The sequence below is a fragment of the Bombina bombina genome, chromosome 5 (assembly GCF_027579735.1).
Source record: "Bombina bombina isolate aBomBom1 chromosome 5, aBomBom1.pri, whole genome shotgun sequence".
NCBI classification, from domain to species: Eukaryota; Metazoa; Chordata; class Amphibia; order Anura; family Bombinatoridae; genus Bombina; species Bombina bombina.
Window position 1 is genome coordinate 479,596,032 of NC_069503.1, and position 24,195 is coordinate 479,620,226.

The following is a 24,195-nucleotide window of genomic DNA, read 5'->3' on the forward strand; positions in this document are numbered from 1 at the left end:
GATCAGACACTGCTGCCTGAAGAACATTACTGCCAAACGCGGCCTCTGAAGAGGCAAACACATCAAAATGATAAAACCTTTGTAAAAAGTATGAAGGGAAGCCCAAGTAGCCATTTTGAAAAATATTCAATAGATGCTTCATTCAGAAAGGCCCAAGATGTAGAAACTGAACTATGAGAAAGTGTGTGGTGGCGGAGCCTTCCCCCCTCTAAGTAAGTCTTGCAAATCAATTGATTTATCCAAGTAACCAAACTAACTGCTGAAGTTTTTTGACCCTAGGGATGGACTTAAATGCACAAAGATGAAGATTGTCTAAAATCTTTGGTAGCTTAAATATAACATTTTTAATGCTCTAGGAACATGTAGATGATACAAGAGAAGTTCCTTGGAGAAATACTAACAGAAAATAATACTAGAAGAAGAAACCACCTTAGGTAGTAAATCATAATTTCTTAGCACCATCTTACCCTGATGAAACACCAAATAAGGCGGAGAACAAAACTTGGCCGACAGCTCAGATACTCTCCTGGCTGAAGATAAAGCTAAAAGAAACAACGTCTCCCAAGATGATAGTTGATTATCCTGTGCATAGGATCAAAAGGATAAACCTGAAGTAATCTCAAAACCAAATTGAGATTCCATGGGTGAGACACTGCCTTAATTACTAGTCAAATTCAGACCAGAGCTTGGACATATGTCACATTATCTGGAATCTGTCACGCTGCGCCGCTCTAGTCGTTGCTAGGGGTGCGGCATCTCCTTCCTTGCTCGTTGCCTAGGGCTGTGTCAGATCTGGATGCGTGCGGTTCTGACGTCATTGCCGCACGCTCCTCTCCCTCTCTGATGCCATTCACACGCTGTGGCGTGAATCCTACGCCTATTTAAGTGATCCTAGTACGATCTATCACTGCCCAAGTATAGGTGTTACTTTGTGTGCTCCTGGGTGTGATAGATCATACTATTCTTACTGCCCTATTGATTATTGCTGCTGAAATACTCTGCCTCTTAACCCTTAAAATTGCTGGATTGCTTATTGTTGCTGAACTCTGCCCGTCTGACTACTCTGCCTCTTAACCCCTAACCTCTGGATTGATATACTGCTGCTGAACTCTGCCTGTCTGACTATTCTAGTGGTGTGCCCTTGGACTGCTTTACTGTTGCCAAATCCTGCCTGCCTGACCATTCTAGTGGTGTGCCCTTGGACTGCTTTACTGTTGCCAAATCCTGCCTGCCTGACCATTCTAGTGGTGTGCCCTTGGACTGTTTTACAGTTGCTAAATCCTGCCTGCCTGACCATTCTACTGGTTTGTCCTTTGACCTCTGTCGTCGTCGCTGGGGACTGCCCTGTCTGTAGTGAGTGCCATCATCTTCATCGTACTGACTTTCTCTGCTTTGGGATATTCCCTATCTTTCCGGCTCGACGCCGGGATAACAAGACTACTGGCCGAGTTCGGTCTGATAGAGGAATATCCCACGAGCATTACAGAATTCTTGTTATATACAGTATAAATTTGTCTTGCTCCAGGACAGAATGATCAGAGATTTCACCTTTCAAAGAAATGGCCAATAAACCCTGTCAAAACATAAATTATGCTTACCTGATAATTTCCTTTTCTTCTGATGAAGAGTCCACAGCTGCATTCATTACTTTTGGGAAATAAGAACCTTGCCACCAGGAGGAGGTAAAGACACCCCAGCCAAAGGCTTAAATACCTCCCCCACTTCCCTCATCCTCCAGTCATTCTTTGCCTTTCGTCCCAGGAGGTTGGCAGAGAAGTGTCAGAAGATTTTTATATAGTCTCTTGGGACTGGAGTTTTTAGTAATCCTGCTAGCCTCTTAGTGAGAGCATGGATGAATGTTAGAGTCCAGAGATGCAGGGAGAAGACAAAGACACCCCAGCCAAAGGCTTAAATACTCCTCCCACTCCCCTCATCCCCCAGTCATTCTGCCGAGGCACAAGGACGCCCCACATAAAATTATGGGTGGGGAGCTGCGGGTTCCAGGCACCAGGCCTGAAACTCTACCCAATAAAAAATCCCACTTCGTCCGAAGCCGAGAAAAATTTCAAAGAAAAACCCCCAGTGACACTGACTCGCAGCTAGTCCAGACCCAAACAAGAGACCGCAAACGGACTCGACTGAGCCAACAGTACTCCAAGAGACACCGTCGTCCAAAAGATGGTCACCCACCACTCACCCCTCACAAATCAAGGGGAACCCAGACAAAATCCCCAAGGGGACAAGGCAAAGGAGAACCGAGGAACCTAAAGGTTCCCTTAATACAAAAAAAAATGAACACCTACAAATGTGGGCCCAGCTCACAGAGACTCAAATAGACCCAAACAGAGAAGGAGGCCACGCCTATAATACCGGGCAGAGAGACAGAAAAGACGTCTCCCCAAAATCCTGCAAGCTTGGATGTAACTGTAGAGGCAAAATCCTCCCTGCGCCATCCCATAGAATACCAAAGTATTTAATCGTGAAAGCGTGTAATAGACCCAAGCAAAAACCCCAAGTTTAAAAACACAGAGTCCAAAACAGGACGACACAGAGAGAGCTTGCAGAGAAGAAAAAGCAGTCAGTAAGAAACGGACCGCACAAAACAGCCCCTCAACAGAGGGCACGCTCCAGGCAACCTACGCTGCCGGACCTACTCTCAGGCCCCTGAAAAGGGGAACACAAAGCCTCCATCAAGGCCTCCTGAGGAGAGTATACCCTCAGACCCGAAAGAAGAGTAAACCCTCTCCTGTGAAAGGAACAAGAAGAAAGGAAAAACCATCTCCTAGCAAACTGAGCTATCAGGATAGACTCAACAAGACCCACAGCCAAAGGAGACTGCGACTCTTAGACCGCTCGGACATTCTGACCTGCAAACACACACCCAGCTGGACCAACCCAGTCACAGGGATCCAGTACAGGGGAAACAAAAGAATCCCAAAACTGAGACAGGAACAAGCGTAAGATGGTACCACCATCCCTCCAGAGTACAAGTACAACCCAACTCTGAAAACAGACAAGGCCATAGACCAAGGATCTATCAAAACAAGACCCCACACTCTGACTTGGAGTCATCAAGACCCCAGGTGGAACCAATTCCACCCTACACTTCCCGACCGGAGAAATCCCAAGAAAGGACTCCATCTCCATAGGAAGGAGAATACCCCTTAAAGAAAAAGGAAAGAGGCCAGAAGTGCAACAACTGTCCTCAAGGCCCGAAGTCACCGGCTAATTGGGAAGAAAAATCCTCAATGCAAATGTCCTAGAAAAAGGACCCCCCTACAAGTAGCTCGCCAAACAGAGGCACAGCCAACCCATTCGCCTGCAGAGCAGAGAATCCACGGGTACACTGGCAAACTGACCAGGGGAATGCAACCCTAAGGCGCACTAGAAATTGGAAATCCAATGCCAGCAGCTGGGTATGAACCCACAACCCTTGAGGTGCAAGTCACACAGCTAACCCCTAGATGACATGGGTTACTCTGTAGTAAAGAGTAATAAATACTCTGAAAGCCAGGCCAAACCTGACCCGGTCAGGTAGATGGAGCAAGGACATAGCCCAAGTTTCCACTACCGTGGAACACCCCGACCAGCCCTGAGATCCAGGAATCCAAAACAACCAAAAACTGGGTCAGGAAAAAGGAGCGAAGCCCCAGAAAGAGGAAGTCTCAGGGAGAAAAACAGGTCCGGGCACCTAATAGTTCAGACAACTATACTCTGGAACTAAACACCCCAACTGGTCAAATAGCCAGACAAAGGGAATGGATGCATATCCAGAGAATCAGGATAGCGAGGAGAACTCTAAAGCCCCAACCAAAGGAAGGAACCACCCCTAGCCAAAGTCCAATGCTCCAAGGAGCAAGGCTAGAAGTCGATGAAGGGACTTTTCAAACTTCAGGAACACAGAAGGGATACCTCAAGGTCCACAAAACCCTACTAGCATGGCTAGTCTCCCCATCACCTCCACACATGCAGAGGACACAGGGAAGAAAAAGGCGCTAAGCCTGCCCAGCTCCGGTGAACTCCGAGCTAAACAAAGTCCCCACAGGGATCAACCATCATCCTAAAATGAGATCTAACGCACCCGGAGACAATGGAAGAAGACCCAAAGGTCTCATAACTCAATCAAAGAGTAAGAGCTGCATATAGATACACTATAAACAGCTTATGCGCACACCTTCAAGGTACCAAGAGCTGCAACTGGTTTCAAACTGCAAACCTTCCACATGCTAGACAGCTGTCCATACAAGCTGTTGGATCAAGCCCCCAAAAGGACAACGCTCAAACTGTGGTAATGGGGCGCTAAACCCTCCACCGCATGGGGAGGAAACTCTAGGTTTTGATGACATCAGATGTCAGATAGAGTGACGTAGTGGAAAATCCCCTGACCCGGTCACTTATGACTGAAGGCTATAAGGAAGGACTGAAACAACCCTTCCCGCCGCATGGACTCATAGGTCCTCTCGAATGCTTAGTTGAACATGGAAACCAATGATAACAAAGCACTCGGCGCTTCTACCGAACCAGCCGAGCAGAACAGCGCCACGTGTCTTAACAGCGGCAAGACAGGAAGACCCAACAGCACCAGCCTGCACTCAGGGTCCTAACCGGCAAGCTGCCTAAATCCTCCCTCAGAGGGGAAGAAAGAAAAAAACATAGGATTAAAATGTCCAAAACAATTTCCGAAGAAGTAATAAAGAGTATCGATACCAGAAGGTTCCCGAAGGAAACAATAACAAAATAAAAGACATCCCATCGGTTACAAATAAAATATAAGGCAACCCGAAGGTTAACGCAGGACCAGTCAAACAGAGCCCTATCTTTCAAAACTGGGAAAGATCTCAAACAAATGACAAACAGGAGATTACCCCATCCCCACATGTCAAATGAGGTGTACCACTCAAATTATCAGACTGAAAATCCCTGTATCTGTTAACATTAGGGTCATTCAATAACTGAAAAAGATGTCTGAGCAATACGTGAAGGCGCGCAACCCTGTAACGAAAGGCACACCATTCAGGAACAGTTCCCACGGGAAATGCAGAGGCCCAAGGCGGAAGACCTGGGACAATAGGGCACAAGCACAATCTCAAAGAAACGTCTGGACTCTGCAGATGAAAAATCGCCAACATTATTTGAAAGCGAAAACGTGCTGCAACCTCCGGGGGGGGGGGGGGGAAACGCCACCCCGCATGGAGGAACCATAAACTGGGTTACCTGCATGTGTAAAAGGAAGAAATGGTAGGGAACTCACCTCTTGGGTGACGGGAAACCCCAGAGGCGGATGGCTCAGCAGACCCCTGATTCCCCGAGCCCGAGAAACCGGGTGCTCTCATATGGCATACGGAACAAAACTGGTTGACAGGTGTCAACGAGGCCAAACCGGATTCGTCACCGGACACAGAATCTGAAATCAAAATCGTCTCAGTATCAGAATCCTCTGTAACCTAATCTGAAATGAGCACAGTCTCAGCATCAGAATCCTCCATAACTGGCTAGAGGATATATAAATATGGACTAAAGTAGTAAAAACAAAAATGGCACCTGACACCCCCAATGGCTAGGGCACTCACCACCTCCTATGACCAGACCCCTGTGGAATAGAATATCTCCATCGCCACATGGTTGGGAATGCGGAACGGAACTATGCCGAACACAAGGTGAATCGTACAGTCCAAAAAAAGCACGCCCAGCCAAAAGGCCGCATCACTTCCAAAGGCCTCAAAGTTCCAAACCACAAGCCCAGAAAACATCACACATAAGCAGGTTGAATTACATAACAAACATGATTATAACCCCCCCCATGTTCAATAACCCCCCTCAGGAGATAATAACCCACGATTCCAAGATACTAAAAGAGACTCACTGAGACCCTTATAAGTTTAAACCGGCGAGGGTGGTAGCCTCTCGAGAACATTCACATTATATTAATGAATAAAGTAAAATGAAACAATCTTACCGAAATCAACGCCATGGAACAGGAACACGGCCTTTCAAGTGTGACGGATAGTAGCATCGCCTCCGCCATGGACTTGAGAGAAGAAAACAGGCAGAGGAGCGAAGGTCGACAACGTTGATTGCTTAAGGAGCTGTTAACATGAGTCGGAATGGTTTTGCAGAAAGACTCTTCCTGCATCTCCAGACTCTAACTTTCATCCAAGCCCTCACTGAGAGACTGACAGGACTACTTAAAACTCCTGTCCCATGCCGAAGAGTACTACCCTCCATAAAAGACAAAAACAAAAATTAAAAATTCTGACACGTCTCTGCCAACCTCCTAGGACGAAAGGCAAAGAATGACTGGGGGATGAGGGGAGTGGGAGGAGTATTTAAGCCTTTGGCTGGGGTGTCTTTGCCTCCTCCTAGTGGCCAGGTTCTTATTTCCCAAAAGTAATGAATGTAGCTGTGGACTCTTTCCATTTAAGAAGAAAATCCTTCTTTTCAAAATTAAAGAATTCTAGGAATCCCAGATGAAATACTGCATTGAAGAAGAACTAAGCTGCCAGTCTCCATACCATCCAGCTGAAAATTTTTGGATCTGGATGAAGAAAAGATTTTTGAAAACGCAGAAGCTTCCACAGAAGACAACCTTTGAATAAGATCCTCATACCAAGTCCTGTTCAGCCATGCTGGAGCAATGAAAAAAATATTTGAAACTTTCACTCAGGAGAGAAAAAAGATACAAACGAGACCCCATCGTGTTTATCCAATGACCCTCATCTGGAAAACTATCTGATTGAAGTCTTCGTGGTTCAGAGACCCCTCCCTCAAATGAAAGGTTTGGTGAAATTCTGCCTCCCAAATATCAATCCCGGAATGACAATGACTAAAATCATTCAATGATTGCCAGAGAACTCCTTGTTCCACTTGATGATGTAAACATGCCACATCAGTGATCTTGTCTGACCGAAAACTCAAGTAGGTTTCCTTCTTGAACAGAAACCAAGCTTGCAGGGCCTGAAAGATTGCATGGAGTTCTAAAATAATTATGGGCAACCTTGTCTACTGAGGTCACCAAACTCACTGCGCTTGTCGGCACCCTTAGACGGCCCCCAGCTTGAGAGGGTGGCATCTATGATAAGTACCCAAGAAGGATTTAGAAAATATGAATAATTTCTTACCTGATAAATTCCTTTCTTTCATTGTACTAAAAGTCCACAATCCAATACTACTGGGAATTATCTTTCCTGCTACTAGGAGGCGGCAAATATTCCCAAACGTCAGAGCTCTATATAAATCCTCCCACCTCTATAGTAATCAGTCTTATAGCCAAGCTGACAGAGGTGAGAATAAAACAGAGCAAAATAGAGGAAATGGGAAAAAAGGATGTGCCAAAAAATAATATCACCAGACTCTTATCAGCATGAAAGAAAGGAATATATCAGGTAAGATATAAATGATCTTTTCTTTCATATAAGTAATAAGATCTCACAATCCATTACTCCTGGGAACTAAAACCCAAGCTCAGTTCCTATGTAAAAATACAATGTATCACTCTAATTCCCAACTAAAAATTACATTTGCTTTAGATTTCTAGATATTTACTTTTATTTTTGCCTATAAATAGGAAATGACTGCTATTCTTATACATAGAACCAATCGAAATGATGGCTATTTTTATCCATAAAACCGATGTAATTTTTAGTTGGGAATTAGAGTGATACATTGTATTTTTACATAGGAACTCAGTAGCTATACCTACGGTAATTGCAAATTGATCATGTTTGTGTTAATTATGGAATAGAAAACCTTTTGCAATACGATTGGGTAAGGTAGATTCAGTGGCGTAGCGTGGGGGGGGCACAGGGGAGGTTGCCCCGGGTGCATAAAGAAATTTGCACCCCTAAGGAACTTTATTCGTTATACAAATCGCAGGCGGCAGGGCCGTGGGGGTTGCTTGTGAGGGAGCCGCCTGCCAATTCATAAGGTGCGCTACTAGGGTTGCCACCTGCCCCGGTATTAATAATTAGGGGGAGGGTTGAAGAACATGCGCGAGTCCGTCACACTTATCAAGTGAACTTAGGAGGCGGCCCTGGCTGCAGCATAATGTGCATCATGATGATGTCACAGACCATGGTCAATGGTCCAACCAGTCCTCCTCTACGCTCGCCTCCCACGGACCCAAGTCCCGTCCAGTCATGTGATCTTGGTGGTGTGTGGTGTTGCTGCTAGCGCAACGAGTCAGACAGAGGTGGCCAGGCCGCGACCCTGCTGTTTGGGTACTGCTCAACTTCTTCCTAATGATATGATCTGCAGTTTTTTCTAGGTTAAATATTTTTTCCAAATCCGCCATGTCCACTGTATACTGCTGTAAATCCAAGCGTTTCAGGTAAAAGTCAGTGCAACTCGCACAGGATTACGTCACTGCCGATGCTCGTTTCGCCCCCCACGTGACTGTAGTGTCATTGGGGCTTTCTCAGGGCAAACGTTTGGATTTAACAGCAGTATACAGTGGACATGGCGGATTTGGCAGGCATGGCGTATAATGAAAACAAGGGCCAAAGAAATTGGTCGCACCTTTGAAGGATATATACACATGCCTTCTTTGATACTTGCTTAAACAAAGGTTCATTTGCTGAAGAACAGCCTTTTGTCTCTACCGTTTTCCGTTTGCCGATGAGACATGGACTTTGTCTCTCTCCAATTCAGCATTGCACTTCTTACAGTTGAGGTTATATGACAAGCTCTGGGAGTGGTAACTAAACTTTATCTTGTGTCACCGGTCTTAGGTGGACTCATATGCTGATAAACAAACTATTCAATGATTAAAATGCTGGACTGTCAGAATATTGGTTAATTTGTGTATAGACAAGTTCATATTGTCCCTAAAGCTGTATTTACTCTGTTAAGATATGACCCTGTTTATTATGGGGATGTAAATAGATTATATATATATATATATATATTTAACTATTCATGACACAGGATACTATTGGTTATAGTGGTGACCTCTGAATTAGGTGTTGTACATAACCCTTTACAGGATATATATTTTCTAACATTTTGTCCATTTCTACATACACGCATGTCAAATAATTTATGTGTACAGTAATCAGCTAATGAGCATAGATCCTCACTGATCACCAAGGTAAACAGATTTTCATCAGAGAAGTGAAGTTACCCTCTGGTGGAGGTGTTGCCTTACTACTAAGGTTGTATAAATGTGCGATTTATTTCTACTACCGTAATCTCACAAATATATGCATGTATTGGTGAATATTGGTATTCAGTATAGACAAGCATAGATCCTCACGAATCACTATGGTGACTGGTTTTTGCTTTGATTGTAAAGCCACCCTCTGGTGGAGGTGTTGTGTTGTCTATAGTTTAAAAATGAATTAGAAAATCTTTCAGGTATTACTCTGTCCTCTTGCATTCTATGGTATTTAAGCGATGGTCATCACGATTCATTCTTTGACCTATATGAATTTGCAATTCCATTATCTTGATGTATACATTTGTGAAATTGGGCACTGTAGTCAAGTTGATTATATTTTCTAGGACGTTTAGTCCATTTTCATTACTTATTATCTAAGAATAAAATAAGTGTGCTGAAATCCCTATCTTGTAAGTAGTTACTTATTGGGTGTCTACTTTTTCTTTCTTATTTTCAAGCTTTGAAATATGATTTTTTTAAGGGTCTGCACTCAGTTTCCCTACAGAGGGTATTTTGTATCCAATGGACACTTTTTGAAGTCCTCTGAATTATTTAATTGTATCTCTCTCTAACCAACTTAATACGATTTGTTTTTATGCGTGAAGAAACAGTCAGTAGACTGAGAAACGCGTAGCATGCCAGACTGATGCACTTATGAGTGCTCTAATGTTTTAAGTGTTTTAACTATATTAAAGTGTGTTTTTTACTCATCACTTCGTATCGTTTGATCTATATGATCATTCCCCTTTTGATGACCAGCCGGATCTGGTCAGTTGGGGCACAATCATAGTTGAGTCAAATTACACCTTCTTCCAGAGTTTGGAGCAACTTGTATCCTGGTTCTGAGGACCGTGGTATCAGCAAGCTGGAGAACTGTGAGACTCCAGTCTGTTCCCAATAGCACGACAGAGTGCTGCCTCCTGATACGCACAAGGAAGCGCATATCCCCTAGAATTCATCCGGGATTGGTCATATACAAATTTGACCTTGATTTGCTCAGTTGAGAGCTGGACTCTGCATTTCTGGACTTTGTTCTAGATATTGTTTAGGATGACCAAGTAGCCGCCTTGCAAATTTGTTCCACAGAAGCCACAATTCATAAATGCCCAGAAAGTGGCTACAGAGCGAGTAGAATTAGCTGTGATACGTTTAGGAGGAGTCTCATCTGCATAAAAGCCATAAAATAAAAATATGAAAATTGCTTTATCCAAGAAGCCAGAGGAACAGGAGATGCCTTGTGCCCTTGCGCAAACCTGAAAAATGGACAAATTGGGAGTTTTTCTGAAACTTTTAGAAACCTCAAGATATTTCACAGCCCGGACAACATCTAAGTTATGAAGAAGTCTTTCAGAAGAATTCTAAGGATCATGATAAAGGGAAGGAACCACAATTTCCCTACTAAAATTGTCAGAATAAACAACTTTAGGTAGAAAATCTAAGGAAGTTCTTAAAACAGCTTTATCCGTATGAAAAATCAGATATTGTGGATCAGAAGAAAGTATATACAACTCAGACACTCTTCTAGCAGATGAAATAGCCAAAATAAATAAAAATTTTCAGGAAAGAATCTTATGCATAGGTTCAAAAGAAGAAGACTTTCAGAACCAAATTAAGATTCCAAGGAGGAGAAATAGGTTTGATTACAGACTTTATTCTAGATAGCAAAACTATCCAGGAAGATTAACAATCAGAGAGGGCAGAAATCAAACCTTTCAAAAAGAACTGGCAGAAAGACCTTTCTGCAAGCCATCTTGAAGAGACTCAAGAAATCTAGGAATTCTAAAAAAATGTAAAGAAGAATTATGAAGAGGACACCAAGAAATAAAGGCTTTCCAAACTTTATAATAGATTATTATGGTAACTGGTTTCCTGGCCTGAACAAGAGTATTACCAACAGCCTCAGAAAAACCCCTATGACGAAAACCTATGCATTCAATCTCCAAGCCATCAAGCTTAGAGATTTTAGATTTTGATGGAAAATGGGACCAAGGCTGATAACTGGACATCTGAGCTAGATCTGCAAACCACTCTTCTAGGCCATTTCGGAGCTATTAGAATCACTGATGCATTCTCTTACCTGATCTTGATAACAGGACCAAAGGAGGAAACACATAAGCCAGCTAAAACGGCCAAATCATTCTCAGAGCATGTGTCTCCAGAGCCCTTGGATCACTGGACCTGGATAAATACTGGGGAAGTTTGTTATTTAAAAGATTTCTAACTTATTTTTTTTTTAACCCAAACAAACCACATATAATATATTATATACAATCGTATGCAAAAGTTTTGGCACCCCTGACAATTTCCATGATTTTCATTTATAAATAATTTGGTGTTTGGATCAGCAATTTCATTTTCATCTATCAAATAACTGAAGGACACAGTAATATTTCAATCTCACCAAACCAATTGTGTGTTCCAATTAATCAGTGCTAGGTAGTTACAGGTATTCAAATCAACAAAATGACAAGGGTGCCCAAATGTATGCACCTGTCTAATTTCGTTTTGATGCATATTGCACATTTTCTGTTAATCCAATAAACCTCATTTCACTACTGAAATATTACTGTGTCCTTCAGTTATTTGATAGATCAAAATGAAATTGCTGATTTAAACACCCAATTATTTATAAATGAAAATCATGGAAATTGTCAGGGGTGCCTAAACTTTTGCATACAACTGTACATCAATCTAAACTTACTAACTTACTAACCTATTTTTTGTTAAAAACACTGCTTTATAACGTTTGAAAATTAATTTTTAGTTCACTCTGATGACGTCACTAAATCCTGCCCTCAAGTATTGGCAGTACACGTTAATAATCGCTACCTAATACGATGCTAAATTTTTGCATATCATTTGCTGACGATTTTCTCCATCTGCGCATGCGCATTTGAATTGTCTCTTTTGCGCATGCACAAATACACTGAGTGATGCTGAAATTACCCACACAGTAAATCTAATCACGCTTGCGCATTTGAAAGCTGATCGAGCAGGTCTACTATCTTCCAGTCAGAGATTCTGAGAGTGACGTGTTAGATGACGCTGCACATCACAAATTAGAACAGCCATGTTCCAACATGGGTTATCAATCCGGATTGGACAACACGGAGTTGGTTTGGAGACATATACATTTATCAAAGAAGATATCAGCAAAACGGTAAGGATCTAAAAAGCACTGTAAAAAAAGTGCTTGATTAACAAAGTTTTTTCATTTATGCTTCCTTTTTTTTTATTGCAGTGTCCCTTTAATCTGGAGGCCATAAGATCTATCTCTGGTAGGCCCCAAAGATTCACAATCTGACTGAAAACATCTGGATGTAGAGACCATTCCCCTGGATGGATAGTCTGACGACTGAGAAAATCTGCTACCATTGTCCACTCCCCAACATGAACTGCAGATATATCATTGCTGAGGAACTCCTGGTTCCCCACTGATTAACATATGCCATAGCTGTAACATTGTCCGACTGAAACTGAAGGAAGGAGTCTCCCTATAACTGAGGCTAAAAGAGAAGAGTCCTGTGAATTGCTTGGAGTTACAAAATATTTGTGGGTAACTTGGCCCCCCAGTATGTCCCGACTCCCTGAGCAAGACGCAAACCCCATTCAGCACCCCAGCAGGACAGACTTGCATCTGTTGAAATTATAGTCAACAAAGGATGAGCAAAGTTTACTCCCTGAAAAATGTGCTGGGGAACTAACCACCATGAGAAAGATCGTCTTGCAAGCGAACTCAGGAAGATAATTTGTGATAACTGGGAGTGATCCCTGTTCCACTGATTTAGCATGCAAAGTTGAAGAGGCCTCATAAGCTGCCACCATCAAACCTATTACTTCCATGCAGGAAGCTACTGAAGGGAAAGCCTGAAGATTCAGACAAGCAGACATTAGCTTTCAAATCCTTGTTTGTTATCCCAGAAAAAAATCCCAGAAAAGTCACCTTTATCTGAGGAATCAAATAACGTTTTGTCAAATTTATATTCAAACCAGGAAGCTGAACACATGACAACAGTTGGTTGACATGAGATTCTGCTAAAAGAATAGATGGAGCTTGAACCAAGATATCGTCCAAATAGGGGAAAACAGAAATGCCTTGAGACCTAATGACTGAAATCAAGGAACCCAGAACCTTTGTAAAGATTCTTGTTGCAGTGGCCAGACCGAACTGATAATATTTGTCCAGAAAGGGAAACCTCAGAAACTGGAGATGATTCAAATGAATTAGAACATGCAGATAAGCATTATTTAAGTCTATGATCAACATTTAGTGACCTTGATGAATAAAAGGAAGGATAGTCCTGATGGTTTCCAAGTTGGAATCCTGATGAAATCTTTAAGAACAGGCCAAAAAGTTCCCTCTTTCTTGGGAAGTATGAAGATAATTGAGTAAATCTCCCTCCTCTGTTCTAAAAGAGGAACTTGGAACTATAACCCCGAAATAATCTAGATCTGAAACACATTGAAGAAAAGCCTGAGCTTTCAACATGTTCCTTGGCACCCTTGAAAGAAAAAAATCAGTCTCTGGGAGGCTTTGAATTGAACCCTATTAGATACCCTTGAGAGACAATTTTCGGACCCCAAGGATCCGGAACTGAGCGAAACCATGCATCCTGAAAAGGGATCAACCTGCCCCCTACCAGAGATACCAGACTGGAGGCTGCACTGTCATGCTGATGGGTGAAACTTTTGGACTGCTTGGACTTGTACCAATTGGAACCAGACCTTCAGGGCTTACCTGAGCCACTTTGATTTTTGCTCCTTGTTCTGACGAAAGGAACGAAATTGACCAGATGTTTAAAACTTACCCTTAAACTTCTTATCTTGTGAAAGAAACTTACTCTTACCACCAGTAGCTGCTGAAATTATATTGTCCATTTCAGTCCCATAGAGTATATTACATTGAAAAGGAATGGAAAGTAATTTATTCTTACAAGCTGCATCAGCAGACCAAGATTTAAGCCATAAAGCACACCTGGCAACAACTCAAAGACACAAACTCTTAAAGCTAATTTTAACAATATCAAGAATAGCATCACCTACAAATAAGCACATTTAAGAATGTCTAAAAGCTGCAGAAAATGTTCTATATCAGACTCATACAGAAACTGAACAGAGAGATGTTCCAACCATTAACAGATAGCAGCTGATGCATCAGCAATAGCAATGGCAGGTTTAAAAATATAACCAGAATGGAGATAAGATCATTGGAGAATAATCAAGCTTAAAGGCTTAAGCCAATCCTTAGCCCAAATTTTAGAGACAGCCATTGGAACAGGAAAAAATTCAGACACTTTATCCTGATATTTAAAATAAGAATCTAGCTGACCCTTAGAAGTCTCCCAGCAGAGGTATAATCTGAAACCTCAAAAGCGCGCAAAACTTCTATAAGCAAGAGCAGATTAACTCAGTTTTGAGTACAAACACAGAGGGAAATGAATCCGTATTAAGCCTCACAAACTCCCTGATCATCAGATAACACAGACATAACTGACTCATAAGGAGATTCAGACATACCAGCAGTAGTAGATGGCAAATCAGACACTGACCTTTTCCTTTTACATGGCGGGGGAAAGGCAGCCATGATATCTGTGATAGTGGACTTGATGTACCCCCTCAGATAATGAGGGGAATCAATTTTTTTCTGAATGAGAGACAATTCCTTTAGAAGCCAAAGATGTAATAGGTTGGTCACTATGCATAATACACTTTTAATGACAAGCATTACACAATTGAGCAGGAGCAAAAAACCTAAGCCTGTTTGCATAGAACACATTTATAAATGACAGAAAAATGATTATTAGGAATTGCCCATTTTGCAGAGCATCAGCGTGATTCCTAATTTAAATACAGAGTTCAGAGGAGAGATCCCACACCAACCACCCAGCAGTCAAACCTCTACTAAAAGTAGTGACCGCAGCAACCAGGATACATTTAAAAATAAAACAGCGCCCAAACTAAATAACGCACCTAACGTCATAAACTTGTGATGTAGGCACACGCATGAGCAAACATGTTCACAAAGCTCCAAAAATGGTGCAAAAAAAGTAACATACACCTAATAAAATATAATAAAGATTTCTCTAGAAATACTTCCCTCTCAGCTCCAAATCAAAGTATATGTGCTGCAGGAGCTTGCACTACCAAAGCTGGCCAAGGGCAATTCTGATGGATTCCATCATCTTATTGGGACAGTAAAAACCAAAACAAATAAGGGCTATTTTAATAAAGCTTTTTATGTTAATAAACTTTGCAATATTTATGTATTATCTATATTGCTGCTAAGGGTGGTAAATATGAGAATAAAACTTTCAGTACATATGGAGACGTACGTCGTACACACTAGTTACAGAGCTATCAGGTAAGCATACATTTTGATTTCTGTGTATTGTCTTTATACTGTTTCTGCATAATTGTCCTTCTTTGTCCTGACTGCTAAAATTTCTTGCCCCAGACAGGCTATCGCTGTGTTTCTAGCATGTATTGCTGGATCTGGTGTGATTTTTATTGGAACTTATTTCAGTTCAATTTATCTGTGGAGGATCAACAACAAAAGACTCACATTCTTTGCAAGGCTACCTACTTATTTTTTACAAAAATGCAACAAATGTTGCACAACAGAGAAAGAGCCTTACTCTTGTTAAAAATTACCAAAGAAATATAAAGTTGGAAGCATACCACACATGCATATCAAATAAATGTAAATTGAAAGGAGCATTAAAAACCGATGCATACACTTGCATAGTCCCTCTTTTTATGTTGCTTACCGGGATATTATAATTACCATTAGAAGTCTCCTTTTCTGTATTAATATTTATTTCTACCTCAGCAGTCAGATTAAATGTAATCAAGCTCCCACTATAGAAAATAGTTTTTTTGAGAATCAGCTGTGCTTCAATCTGTGGGTACGCTACACAGTATTTAACCTATTCATGTTTGGGTATTAGTTAGCATTAATTAGTGCTTCCACTTAGCACTATTAAACACCATAATCTGACCTCTTACTCAGCAAAATTGTGGAGGCTATATCTATTAGACACCCTGTGTTTAAGATATTTTTAATCTGTGTGTGTGTGTGTGCACAAGTGTATGCATCGGTTGACTGGTTTTAAATTATCCTTTCAAACTATAATATATTTGCGTTTGTAACAGGTTCGTCGGCTCCATCATCTTCTATCTTCATCCGGAGCGAAGGCGGCTTCACCGATGCACGGATCCTCAGCAGTGGTCCTCAGCAGAGGTTCTCAGTGGCGGTCCTCAGCGGCTGTGGCCCAAAGCGGCATGTAGGCTCCTCTTAAAGCAATCGTCCGCTGCACACTGAAGATTAAATGCAAGGTATCCCATATTTATTGGGGTACCTTGCTTTCCTATTGGCTGAAATTTTGAAATCTGCCAATAGGATGAGAGCTACTGAAATCTTATTGTCTGATTTTAACAGCTAATAGGATTTCAGTAGCTCTAATCCTATTGGCTGATTTCAACATTTCAGCCAACAGGAATGCAAGGTACCCCAAATTGAATGCGGTACCTTGCATTCAATTTTCAGTGTACGCCGAAGATCGAATGAAGAAGAGCCTCCACGCCGCTAAGGATCACTGCTGCTGAAGACCGCAGCTGAGGACCGCCTGGAAGAAGACCTTCACCGATAGACTTCAGGAACGGTGAGTATCTATTTGGGACTTAGTCTTAGGTTGTTTTTATTTTTTTTTATTTTTTTGGGGTGTTTTGGTTTTTTTAGATTATGGTTTTTAGGGCTGTAAAGGAGCTGATTGCCCTTTTAAGGGCAGTAAAAGAGCTGAATGCCCTTTTAAGGGCAATGCCCATACAAATGCCCCTTTAGGGGCAATAGGTAGCTTAGGTTTTTTAGACTTAGTTTTTTTATTTTTTTGGGGGGGGTTGGTTGGGTGGGGGGGTTTTACAGTTAGGGGTAATTGGTCATTTTTTTAAGTAAGAGAGTTGTTTAACTTAGGGCAATGCTCTATAAAAGGCCCTTTTAAGGGCTATTGGTAGTTTAGTATTAGATTAGGGGGTGTTCTTATTTTTTTGGGGGGGATTTTTTATATTTATAGGGGTATTAGTTTAGGTTTACATTTTTTTTTGGATAGTTTTGTTTATTTTTTTCTGTAATTTTACATTTTTGTAACATTAGCTTGGGTTTTGTATTTTTTAAACATAGACTGTCCTTGGGGCAGGCTTATTGCCTAGATTCTAATAAAGTTATTTGATATGCAGTATTATAGTTGCCTGAACAATATTTTTGGCACTCAATTTATCTATCCCTCAACTCTCTTTTGGTAGTACCTACTTATTTTGTTGGATACCATTACCATTTCAGTTAAGAACCTACACGCTACTGATAAGTGGGAAAAGCCATGAAACAGTTGTCCTGGGATGGTTCTACTTCACTGTTCTAACCCTACTAAGCTTAAAAGCTGTATACACAGCAATGCTATGGTTAAAAGGAGAATCTCCATATAAGCAGATTTAAGTATAAATGGGAGACATTGTGAACTTCATATGCATATCTTTTCCACAATACTTTGCTGCATTGGAAACAATGTATCTGGAGATTCTCTGTGGGAAAAACAAGTCTTTTGGCTTGTCTCGTTAGGTCTGGATTGCCTACAATTTCAAGACTGCTACTCCGGGGTAGAGAATTAGTTTTCGGTCAAGACTTTCTTGGGGGAGTCTTCTTCTGGCACATGTCCCTAAGAATACTGTTTTCATTGTTCCTATGGTAGGAAAGTATCTTCAGACCTATCCTGGAATTGGAAAACGTTTTCCCATTCTCTGAATCCATTTCAAATTATTCAGGTTTTCCTCTTGGAACAAACCTGATCAGTTTTTTGCAAACTGTTTGTTTCTACTACCTGCCTGCTGTAAAGCTCATGTCTCTGCAGCATGACTGAATCATTCCTGAGGAGTTTCCCACCGCAAATAGTGAGTCATATTATCAGTCTCTGTTTTTCATTTCATTATGTGCTCAACCTATTATTTAGCACTACAGACCATTTTGCTCCTGTATAGTCTATGCAGCATTCTGAAGCCACACGCCTGTGCCTGCAGTGTGTGCTTCTCTCCCTCATGTTGCTCTTTCAAATGTTGCTGAGCATTTAAAAACACTGTTGCAAACTCTTTAAAGGCTGTATTAGTAGAGAATAGTAACTTTGCAAGGCTGTACTAGAGCACTTCTGTAGGTACTCTGTATAATTACAGAGTTTGTATGCTAGGCTAGGAACAAAGTATTTCTGTGACCCTTCATAAGAGACATTATATTAAATTCCTTATTCAAAGTACCTGTATAACAAACAGTTATAGATTTCCTAAGAACTAGCTACTCGGAAGTTGAGCTTCATTAAATAATTTCAGTATCTTACAATGATGATGGTCCACAGTCCTCCAAAACATATGGGATATATTTCCCGCCACTAGGAGGAGGTCAAGAACCCATACAAGAGCTTTAAAATCCTCCAACCTCCCATCGCTCTCTTAGTTTTACATATAACCCAGTAGAGAAAAGGAAAGAAAGGTAGGAAAGGCAAAGCAGGCTCTACAGAGGTTTCAGAACTGTCGCCCAATAAAGTGGGCGGGGCCCGTGGACCATCATCATTCCGAAAGAAAATAATTTATCAGGTAAACATTTTTATATTAGTTTGAAAAGCATGAAAGAAAAACAATAGTTATAAGAAAATAGGTATACCACTGCACTTAAGTACTACCCTGTTACCTTTGCATTGAATTATTATATTGTTTAAACTTACCAAGAAATTTGAAGTCTTTAATTTTTTTAATTTCATATCCTGTTTAAAAAAAGAAGATAGATATATATATATAAAAGGAAATTGTTTGTAAATTGCTTAGTAGTTTCCTACCTTTTATTCTCAAAATTATTATAATTCAAGTCAAAGGAAACCAACCTTCCCCCCACCCAAAAAAAAAAAAAAAAAAAAAAAAGATTTTCCCCTTAGTTTACTCTGTAGCTATTAATTACTCTGTTTGCTGAATGATGTTAAAGGGACAGTCTACACCAGAATTTTTATTGTTTTAAAAGATAGATAATCCCTTTATTACCCATTTCCCAGTTTTGCATAACCAACACAGTTATAATAATATACTTTTAACCTCTGTGATTATCTTGTATCTAAGCCTCTGCAAACTGCCCCTTTTTTCAGTTCTTTTGACAGACTTGCAGTCTAGCCAATCAGTGCCAGCTCCCAGATTACTTCACGTGCACGAGCACAGTGTTATCTATAGGAAATATGTGAACTAACACCCTCTAGTGGTGAAAAACTGTTAAAATGCAATCTGAAAGAGGTGGGCTTCAAGGTCTAAGAAATTAGCACATGAACCTCCTAGGTTAAGCTTTCAACTAAGAATACCAAGAGAACAAAGCAAAATTGGTGATAAAAGTAAATTGGAAAATTGTTTAAAATGAGTTTTGTTTTGGCCTAGACTGTCCCTTTAATGTGCACACATTTAAGTCCACCTCTACTAGGTGTAAAGCTAAAAATGCTCTTTAAAATTAGAGGTAAAAAAGAAAAGAAAAACAAAATTTATGCTTACCTGATAAATTTATTTCTCTTGTGGTGTATCCAGTCCACGGATCATCCATTACTTGTGGGGATATTCTCCTTCCCAACAGGAAGCTGCAAGAGGATCACCCACAGCAGAGCTGTCTATATAGCTCCTCCCCTAACTGCCACCTCCCAGTCATTCGACCGAAGACAAGCAAGAGAAAGGAGAAACTATAGGGTGCAGTGGTGACTGTAGTTTAAAAATTTTAAAAAACACCTGCCTTAAAAAGACAGGGCAGGCCGTGGACTGGATACATCACAAGAGAAATAAATTTATCAGGTAAGCATAAATTTCGTTTTCTCTTGTAAGGTGTATCCAGTCCACGGATCATCCATTACTTGTGGGATACCAATACCAAAGCTTTAGGACACGTATGAAGGGAGGGACAAGGCAGGTGCTTAAACAGAAGGCACCACTGCCTGTAAGACCTTTCTCCCAAAAATAGCCTCCGAAGAAGCAAAAGTATCAAATTTGTAGAATTTAGAAAAAGTATGGAGCGAAGACCAAGACGCCGCCTTGCAAATCTGTTCAACAGAAGCCTCATTTTTAAAAGCCCATGTGGAAGCCACTGCTCTAGTGGAATGAGCTGTAATTCTTACAGGAGGCTGCTGGCCAGCAGTCTCATAGGATAAGCGGATTATACTTCTTAACCAAAAGGAAAGAGAAGTTGCTGAAGCCTTTTGGCCTCTTCTCTGTCCAGAGTAAATAACAAACAATTGTTTGACAAAAATCCTTAGTAGCTTGTAAATAAAACTTTAAAGCATGAACCACGTCAAGATTATGTAACAGACGTTCCTTCTTTGAAGAAGGATTAGGACACAGTGACGGAACAACAATCTCCTGATTGATATTCTTATTAGATACCACCTTAGGAAGAAACCCAGGTTTGGTACGCAAAATCATAATTTATGCTTACCTGATAAATTTATTTCTCTTGTAGTGTATCCAGTCCACGGATCATCCATTACTTGTGGGATATTCTCCTTCCCAACAGGAAGTTGCAAGAGGATCACCCACAGCAGAGCTGCTATATAGCTCCTCCCCTCACTGCCATATCCAGTCATTCGACCGAAACAAGCCGAGAAAAGGAGAAACCATAGGGTGCAGTGGTGACTGTAGTTTAATTAAAATTTAGACCTGCCTGAAAAGGACAGGGCTGGCCGTGGACTGGATACACTACAAGAGAAATACATTTATCAGGTAAGCATAAATTATGTTTTCTCTTGTTAAGTGTATCCAGTCCACGGATCATCCATTACTTGTGGGATACCAATACCAAAGCTAAAGTACACGGATGATGGGAGGGACAAGGCAGGAACTTAAACGGAAGGAACCACTGCCTGTAGAACTTTTCTCCCAAAAACAGCCTCCGAAGAAGCAAAAGTATCAAATTTGTAAAATTTGGAAAAAGTATGAAGTGAAGACCAAGTTGCAGCCTTGCAAATCTGTTCAACAGAGGCCTCATTTTTAAAGGCCCAGGTGGAAGCCACAGCTCTAGTAGAATGAGCTGTAATCCTTTCAGGAGGCTGCTGTCCAGCAGTTTCATAGGCTAAACGGATTATACTCCGAAGCCAAAAAGAAAGAGAGGTCGCCGAGGCCTTCTGACCTCTCCTCTGTCCAGAGTAAACAACAAACAGGTTAGATGTTTGGCGAAAATCTTTAGTAGCCTGTAAGTAAAACTTCAAGGCACGGACTACGTCTAGATTATGCAAAAGACGTTCCTTCTTTGAAGAAGGATTAGGAAATAATGATGGAACAACAATCTCTTGATTGATATTCTTGTTAGAAACCACCTTAGGTAAAAACCCAGGTTTTGTACGCAGAACAACTTTATCTGAATGAAAGATCAGATAAGGAGAATCACAATGTAAGGCAGATAACTCCGAGACTCTTCGAGCAGAGGAAATAGCCATCAGAAAAAGAACTTTCCATGAAAGAAGTTTGATATCAATAGAATAAAGGGGTTCAAACGGAACCCCTTGAAGAACTTTAAGAACCAAGTTTAAGCTCCATGGAGGAGCAACAGGTTTAAACACAGGCTTAAATCTAACTAAAGCCTGACAAAATGCCTGAACGTCTGGAACATCTGCCAGACGCTTGTGTAAAAGAATAGACAGAGCAGAAATCTGTCCCTTTAAAGAACTAGCTGATAATCCTTTGTCCAAACCCTCTTGGAGGAAGGACAATATCCTAGGAATCCTAACCCTACTCCATGAGTAATTCTTGGATTCACACCAATGAAGATATTTACGCCATATCTTGTGGTAAATTTTCCTGGTGACAGGCTTTCGTGCCTGTATTAAGGTATCAATTACTGACTTGGAGAAGCCACGCTTTGATAGGATCAAGCGCTCAATCTCCATGCAGTCAGTCTCAGAGAAAGTAGATTCGGATGATTGAAAGGACCTTGTATTAGAAGGTCTTGTCTCAGAGGCAGAGTCCATGGTGGAAAGGATGACATGTCCACTAGGTCTGCATACCAGGTCCTGCGTGGCCACGCAGGCGCTATCAATATCACCGATGCTCTTTCCTGTTTGATTTTGGCAATCAGACGAGGGAGCAGAGGAAACGGTGGAAACACATAAGCCAGGTTGAAGAACCAAGGCGCTGCTAGAGCATCTATCAGTGCAGCTTCTGGGTCCCTGGACCTGGATCCGTAACAAGGAAGCTTGGCGTTCTGGCGAGACGCCATGAGATCCAATTCTGGTTTGCCCCAACGGAGAACAAATTGAGCAAACACCTCCGGATGGAGTTCCCATTTGCCCGGATGAAAAGTCTGACGACTTAGAAAATCCGCCTCCCAGTTCTCTACACCTGGGATATGGATCGCTGACAGGTGGCAAGAGTGAGTCTCTGCCCAGCGAATTATCTTGGAGACTTCTGACATCGCTAGGGAACTCCTGGTTCCCCCTTGATGGTTGATGTAAGCCACAGTCGTGATGTTGTCCGACTGAAATCTGATGAACCTCAGTGTTGCTAGCTGAGGCCAAGCCAGAAGAGCATTGAATATTGCTCTTAACTCCAGAATATTTATTGGGAGGAGTTTCTCCTCCTGAGTCCATGAACCCTGAGCCTTCAGGGAGTTCCAGACTGCACCCTAACCTAGAAGGCTGGCATCTGTTGTTACAATTGTCCAATCTGGTCTGCGAAAGGTCATACCCTTGGACAGATGGGCCCGAGATAACCACCAGAGAAGAGAATCTCTGGTTTCCTGATCCAGATTTAGTAGAGGGGACAAATCTGTGTAATCCCCATTCCACTGACTGAGCATGCATAATTGCAGCGGTCTGAGATGCAGGCGCGCGAATGGCACTATGTCCATCGCCGCTACCATTAAGCCGATTACTTCCATGCACTGAGCCACTGTGGGGCGCGGAATGGAGTGAAGAACACGGCAAGCATTTAGAAGTTTTGATAACCTGGACTCCGTCAGGTAAATTTTCATTTCTACAGAATCTATTAAGAGTCCCTAAGAAGGAAACCCTCGTGAGAGGAGATAGAGAACTCTTTTCTTCATTCACTTTCCACCCATGCGACCTCAGGAATGCCAGAACTATCTCTGTATGAGATTTGGCAATTTGAAAGCTTGACGCCTGTATCAGGATAAGGAGCCACCGCTATGCCTCGCGGTCTTAGGACCGCCAGAAGTGAGCCCAGAACCTTTGTAAAAATTATTGGGGCTGTAGCCAACCCGAATGGAAGAACTACAAATTGGTAATGCCTGTCTAGAAAGGCAAACCTCAGGAACTGATGATGATTCTTGTGAATCGGAATGTGAAGGTAGGCATCCTTTAAGTCCACTGTGGTCATGTACTGACCCTCTTGGATCATGGGTAAAATGGTTCGAATAGTTTCCATCTTGAATGACGGAACTCTGAGGAATTTGTTTAGGATCTTTAAATCCAAAATTGGTCTGAAGGATCCCTCTTTTTTGGGAACCACAGATTTGAATAAAACCCCTGTCCTTGTTCCGTCCGCGGAACTGGATGGATCACTCCCATTACAAGGAGATCTTGTACGCCGCTTAGGAATGCCTCTTTCTTTATCTGGTTTGCAGATAATCTTGAAAGGTGAAATCTCCCTTGTGGTGGAGAAGCTTTGAAGTCCAGAAGATATCCCTGAGATATGATCTCCAACACCCAGGGATCCTGAACATCTCTTGCCCACGTCTGGGCGAAGAGAGAGAGTCTGCCCCCTACTAGATCCGTTGTCGGATAGAGGGCCACCCCTTCATGCTGTCTTAGAGGCAGCAGCAGGCTTTCTGGCCTGCTTGCCCATGTTCCAGGACTGGTTAGGTTTCCAGGCCTGCTTGGATTGAGCAAAAGTTCCCTCTTGTTTTGAAGCAGAGGAAGTTGATGCTGCACCTGCCTTGAAATTTCGAAAGGCACGAAAATTAGACTGTTTGGCCTTTGATTTGGCCCTGTCCTGAGGAAGGGTATGACCCTTACCTCCAGTAATGTCAGCAA

General features: G+C 41.7%; 1 protein-coding gene across 11 annotated transcripts in view; it reads right to left on the reverse strand.

The window, feature by feature from the left end:
• Positions 1 to 24,195, reverse strand: part of LOC128660491 (NKAP family protein CG6066) — a 739,752-nt gene that overhangs the window by 207,891 nt on the left and 507,666 nt on the right. For 7 of the 11 annotated variants that reach the window (XM_053714371.1, XM_053714368.1, XM_053714377.1 and 4 more), the window contains one exon: positions 18,916 to 18,954. The exons of the other annotated variants lie outside the window; for them this stretch is intronic. In XM_053714371.1, the coding sequence (XP_053570346.1) occupies positions 18,916 to 18,954 (39 nt within the window). The remainder of the gene's footprint in view (positions 1 to 18,915; positions 18,955 to 24,195) is intronic. 11 annotated transcript variants of the gene reach the window in all.